A 6,272-nucleotide genomic window follows, 5' to 3' on the forward strand; every position below is an offset into this window, starting at 1 on the left:
AATTTAAGTTCTATTATTTAAAATCACCTATTGGCTCAAAATAATCTTTATGCCAAAGAGGCATATTTTGTGATGGCATATTCTGCTATCCTTTTGAGGTCATGCTGCCTTGATTTGGCTTGCTTTTGTTTTGCTTCTCTTAAAACTTTGAAGAAAATAGTGGAATTTATAATATATGGAATATTACTATTACTAAGCATGATATCTAAATTTGCTTGCATTTTTATTTATTTATTTATTTTCATAATAATTCAATGTGATGCAAATTAGCTTCAGTCTATGTTAAGAAAAGATAAAGTTTATGTTAAAAAAAAGGTTAAGAGTCTGCCTGCAATGCAGGAGACCTGGGTTTGATCCCTGGTTTGGGAAGATCCCCTGGTGAAGGAAATGGCAACCCACTCCAGTAATGTTGCCTGGAGAATCCCATGGACACAGGAGCCTGGCAGTCTACTGTCCATGGGGTTGCAAGAGTTGGACACAACTTAGCAACAAAACCACCACCACCAGATGTTAAGAAACGGGCTTCCCAGGTGGTGTTTGTGATAAAGAATCCACCTGCCAATGCAGGAGACATAAAAGATGAAAGACATGGGTTTGATCCCTGGGTCAGGAAGATCTTCTGAAGGAGGGCATGGCAACCCACTTCAGTGTTCTTGCCTGGAGAATCCCCACGGACAGAAGAACCCGGGGGGCTACAGTCCACGGAGTTGCACAGAGTTGGACATGATTGAAGTGACTTAGCACAAACACATGCATGTTGAGAAGACAGACAATGCCAACCCTCAGTGTCCAATCTCACCCTTCCTTAAGCCTAAAATGCATGGTGCTGCTGTGCCAATCCTCTTACATATATGCATGTGCTTCTGTTGTGCCCACCACTCCACCACCGTCTGTTCCCCACCATCTGTGTCCTCCATTATCAGAATCTGCCTTAAGGTTTGAGATAGACTCTATTCATGATCCAAATATCTCATTGATTCAGAGGCATAAGAATCCAAACCAGACTATGAACTTGTTGTTAAGTCATCTCTCAACAAATAAACCTTACTCTAGTGTTTTCCAGATGAGGACCAGACCGTGACAACTAGATTGCTGGCAGATCCTCCAAATGAGACTAGAGTTCTAATGAACTAGGATATTTCTGATTAATGACAAAGTCTATAAGATACATTCACCATTTAGACTTTTCAGTATGAAAGGATCACCTATATTCCCCAGCCTCCATGAAGAACTGACTCAGACACCAAAAACTTCAACCTGAGACCCACTTGAAGTTTACTGTATTCAGAAAAATGACAATCACAGTTTGAAGAAACTCCAAGTAATAAGTATACAAGAGATGCCCCCATAGAACTTTCCAAAGGTTCCATAGCAGGAAAAATAAGGATCCTATGGGGTCTATTCCAAAGGCATTACATGGTGATAATAAGAAGACAGTGGAGAATGGAGGGAAAACCAATACAAGAAGGAGCAGTAGACAGGGAATAACTAGACGTTAGAACCTGGAGATTGTGGAAGGCATCTTACTCTCAGCGTAAGTAAAGGACTGGGAAGTGCTGAAGCATGGTTGTCTTCAGTGAGGTGAACAGTTGGAGCATTGCCAGGTTTGTAAAGCTATTAAGGCAGAAATATCTTCATTGATCTTCTCTCTAACAAAGTCCATTACCTGTAGCAGAACACACGTAGTTACTATAGAGTTTAAGATGAATATTTTGAGCTCTTATCTTCAGATTCCTTACTCTTACTCCTTAACCCCTGACTTTGGAAAAGCCTCTTAATATTTGTGTGACCTCTCATAAATGCAACCTTTCCAACATGAACTGCTATTTCCTACCTTCCCTGAAAGAATGAGGGATCAGGCCATGTTTCACTTTCTCTTAGATCTTCTGACACCCTTTTTTTTTCTCTCTCAGAATGGAGGGGCAAAAGCAGGCATGGGTCTCCAAGAGATTTCCACTTCATACAGTTACCCTAAACCCCCAAAAAGTGACGTTCTGGAAATGCTTCAAAGCTGATGTCTTATCTCAGGAAATATAAAGCCAGGAAGTGTTGTAATTTTGAGGTTGGATTTTCCAGATCATTGGACTCACTATTTTAATGTGAAACAACTATTTTGGGTACTGGAGATAGTTTCCAAGACTGAAGGCATGATCTCTGGTGACACGTATGGAATGGGGTGTAGGAATGCAGGGCTTTGGAATATCAGATGATGACAATGTCTGATTCTGTCCAGTGTGATAAATCAGGAGCCATGACTTTTGGAATGGTTTTCCTTTAAAGGCATCGTGTGTCCTTTTCCTCACTCTTTTCCTCCTCTTGAATCATTCCAGAGATGTCATCCTCTGACCACAGCAGACTCACCTGCAGGTGCCTCACAGAGGCCCTCGGCCTTCAACAGTGTTGGCTTTGCGCACGCCCTTGATGATGAAGATGGTCCCTGCAATGATGCCCACCAGAGCCACAATCAGGCCCAGGGCACACACCGCATTCTCTGTCGTCTCTGGGAGAGGGGCTGGAGCTTCATACTCTGGGGAAAAATAAGTCAGAGTACATAAGAAATGCATGTGGTAGGCAGCAGCACTTAGCACAAAATATATGATGCTTAGTCAAAAGAATATTTTTTTTTTCACCAATTAAATGAGAGGAAGACAGGATGATGTTAGGGAATTACAGACGAGAAGAGGGGAAAGCAGAGCACTGGGAGAAGACCAGAAACCAGAACTGGAGCCGTTGCGAAGCAGATCCTCGGGGTCCCTAAGGACCAGACGCGTGCATCACAGGAGGAGCAATGAAGTAACGGAGACTGAAGGGCGGTTCTCACCCCAGTGCTTGAGAAGAGGCTCGTTCAGACCCCAGTGCTCCACCTTGCAGTCATAGACATCCTCTGTTGTGGGCAGGAAGGGGAGGTAGTGGAACTTGCGGAAAAGGTGGTCATCCCTGGGCAGGAAGACCGTCTGTGACACTCCGTCAGTGACAGGTATGCCATTTCGAAGCCACGTGACACTGATCACGGGTGGCGAGAACTTGTCAATGAAGCAGATGAGTGTGTTGGGCTCTCCCAGTTCCACAGGCTTGTTTGGGAGCAGAGTCACTTCTGGAGGAACTGGGAGACAAGCGACAGAAATTAGCCTTCCTTGCTTAGCCCTGCCCCTCTTCCACCCCCCAAGGCTGACATAGTAGCTGAAACTGTCTTGGGAATCTATGCCGTGGTCTCAGATACCCAGCTCTTATTCCCTCCTCCATGAAAGGGGAACCAGTACTGGGCATAACATATTCAATGACCTCATTCCTGGCTCCCCCAGCATGGACTCAGGGCAAAGGCTTTATGAGAGACAGTGATTGCCAAAGACAAGATGTGAGCACATCAAGAAAGGAGAAAATTCATGAAGTTCTTGGGCTGGTGGCATAAGAATGTGGGGTTTGCATACGACAAGAATAGGCCCTGAGGGGAAAGTCTCAGTAACAAAAAACGAAGAGCTCAAGCATCTGTTTAAAGCTACAATTCCAAGTCTAGGAGGACTGGAGCAGAGGTACCATTGGCGTTCGGGGTGTTGTTGGAGCGCTTTATCATGATGTCCAGGTTGGCTTTCATCACAGCCATATTGGCCAGGGCACCCTGAGCCTCAAAGCTGGCAAAATGTCCAAATTCTGGAAGCCGCCACACTGTCTCCTTCTTCTGCATATCCACGTGGAAAATCTCATCACCATCAAAGTCAAACATAAACTCGGCTGATTGCTCAGGGTTCAGATAGAACTCAGCCTGGATGATCACATGGTCCTCTGAAACGACAAGAAAGGGGGTCAGGGTGGGAACCAGGAGAGGAAGATGGAGAAGAACCCAGGATGTGAGATGCACATATGCGGGCAGGGGTGGTAGAAAGAGAGGGCCACGTGGGAAGGAGGAGTGCTGGAGAGGAGGGATGGGTTGAAGGACAAGGCCTGTGTGGAGGACATTCGTGTTGAGCAGAGCTAGGGGTGGAGAAGCAAACGGACAGTGTGTGGGCCGAAGGAAATGAGTGCTGAAAACCTGGAGTTCCATGAAGCTTTTGTTGGATTCCATGTTACTGACTGAGAAATGATTCCCTCTTTAGAAATCCAGTAGCAGCTCTTATAAGACAAATGTTCCCTCACACTCTTGACCTAGAAATTAAATCTCCTTAAGCCAGAATCACAGGGCATGTCTCAGAGCACTGCAGCTCTGAGAAGAGAGAAACACTGTTTAAAAAGTTGTGTATGAACTTGAAATCAAATTAAATCTCAAACTCTCATTCAGCTACCTAGTGATCTTGAGTAGATCACTTTATCTACTTGTATGTAGGTTTTTCATTATATTGTACTGTGGTTTTGTTTCTATGCTGTGTTTGTTTTTAAGATGAAATGAGACTAGTTTTAAGTAATTTCTTAGTATATCATCAGGACTACAGCAAGTACTTTAGCATCAGAAATAGCTTTGTGTTTAAGGACCAGAGCCATGAAATGTATGAATGGAGATGATGGTACCCAAATAATTAAATGTGAGACCTTGTAGCATTGTAGAGAACTGACTTTCCTGTATCCATACCCACATCCTGCATCCCTCTGAGGGGATGATTATATTTGGATTGACCTCATCACCATTCCCTTATATCATAAAGATCTTTAAATTAGACTGTCACTAAGGGACACATTCTATTACGGTTGACAGGGAGAATAATCTGTACTAAAGGCATAACTGATTTCAAATAAGAAAGCTACAATTGAATACTATGTTGCCTTTGTGGTGTATGCAAATGAGAGGCGGGTTTTAAACTCTGACTGTACATTGATAGGCAGGGATTTACTTCGCATTTGCAGCTATTAACACACACACACACACACACACACATGCACACATTCTAACTTCCTCTTTTCACTCCAGGGGAAGTTATCCTTTATGGTAGGCATCCTCATATATGGCTCTTTCTGGGCAATAGAAACCTACAACTGTCATCATGAGTCTTTACTTATTTCCAGCCTATCTACCACCTTGCCACCCTCTTTGGGGGTCACTCCAGGTGAGGAATATTTTTTCATAATAAGCCCACACAATATTTGCTCTGAAGATGGGAGAGAATAACATCAGACTCTTCATTTCTTTCTCGTTTTTCCACTCTCTGGAAATATTACTAAGCCATAGTGACCAAAAGGCCCTGTAAGTTCCATTCTAACTGGGGCTGTTACTGTCCCAAGAGGCTGTCCATTAAATGCGACTCATATCAGCATACCTGCCTTTCCCCCTCCCTTGGGTGGATGGTTGCTTTTTGATGGCTTTCCTTTCTAATGGTCTTCAATATAATGTCTGTGCTCCAAATAGGCTGCTGGGATTCATAGGCCAAAAAATAGCTACCAAAGTAAAAATAGCTTAGAACAGGTGCCAAGAAATTCTGATATTTTTTTTCTGATTTAATCCTCACAAAATTACTGGAGGTTTTAACTGTTACTAATTTTCCAGGAATGAAAAATGAAAATACAGAAATTTAACTTGTTAATGCCTGTCAGAAAATATCTCCCTGCAAGTTTGGTTTATATCAAAGTCAATAGCATGAATCAGAACACAGCTCAATTTTGCTCCTCTAATTTTAGTTATATTTCTTGGTTTTACTTACTTCAATTCGTGGTGAGGAGAGAACCCTTCCAATTACAATTTATTATAATTCTAGAGTTAGACCCACATAACACCTGTCACATTTCTCTTTCATTATAAAGACTGTCTTGCAAACGTCCACAGTTCGTTTCTCCAAAGCTCTCAGAACTTATTTATTCCTAGTTTTGAACTCTCAGCACTTACCTTTAATAGCCCACGATTCCTGTAGGCTGATCAGGACAGTGATGAAAAGTCCTAATATTGGGACCCTGGTTATGGCCATTTTCTTCTTTGGTGTCTTGATGAGGGTCAGTGTCTTGATGAGAGCTCAAGGTGGATTAGAACAGACAGGAATATGAGAAAATAGAATGTAGGGTGTCATAGAGTCTGACTGATTAAAAATTTAAAATCAGTTGAGCTGCAGCCAATCAGAAAAATCTTTTGAGATGACACTGCTGTTGCTAAGGGAAAGACTCTTGCAAAGGGTCCAGGAAAGGAGAAGCTTTGTGCATTAGATGAAAAGGAACTTCTTAATTAACCAAACAAACTCACAACCAAACAAAAAGAATGAAAAACTGAGTTTTCAAGAATAGTGGGCAATCATCCACAGACTCTTCCAACTCAAGCCAAGTTCTACAAAGGGAGCTCCCTGAAGCACATTGGTGAGAAT

General features: G+C 42.7%; 1 protein-coding gene across 1 annotated transcript; it reads right to left on the reverse strand.

The window, feature by feature from the left end:
• Positions 1–1,272: 1,272 nt before the first annotated feature.
• LOC138069603 (mamu class II histocompatibility antigen, DR alpha chain) lies at positions 1,273–5,943 on the reverse strand. Its single transcript, XM_068960945.1, has 5 exons — positions 5,807–5,943; positions 3,535–3,780; positions 2,822–3,103; positions 2,362–2,527; positions 1,273–1,666 (listed from the first exon to the last, which is right to left on the reverse strand). The coding sequence occupies exons 1-4, from the start codon at positions 5,883–5,885 to the stop codon at positions 2,373–2,375; spliced, it is 762 nt and encodes a 253-aa protein (XP_068817046.1). The 5' UTR covers positions 5,886–5,943; the 3' UTR covers positions 1,273–1,666; positions 2,362–2,372.
• Between the last annotated feature and the right edge of the window lie 329 nt (positions 5,944–6,272).

This window comes from Capricornis sumatraensis, chromosome 22 (genome assembly GCF_032405125.1).
Source record: "Capricornis sumatraensis isolate serow.1 chromosome 22, serow.2, whole genome shotgun sequence".
Lineage (NCBI taxonomy): Eukaryota > Metazoa > Chordata > Mammalia > Artiodactyla > Bovidae > Capricornis > Capricornis sumatraensis.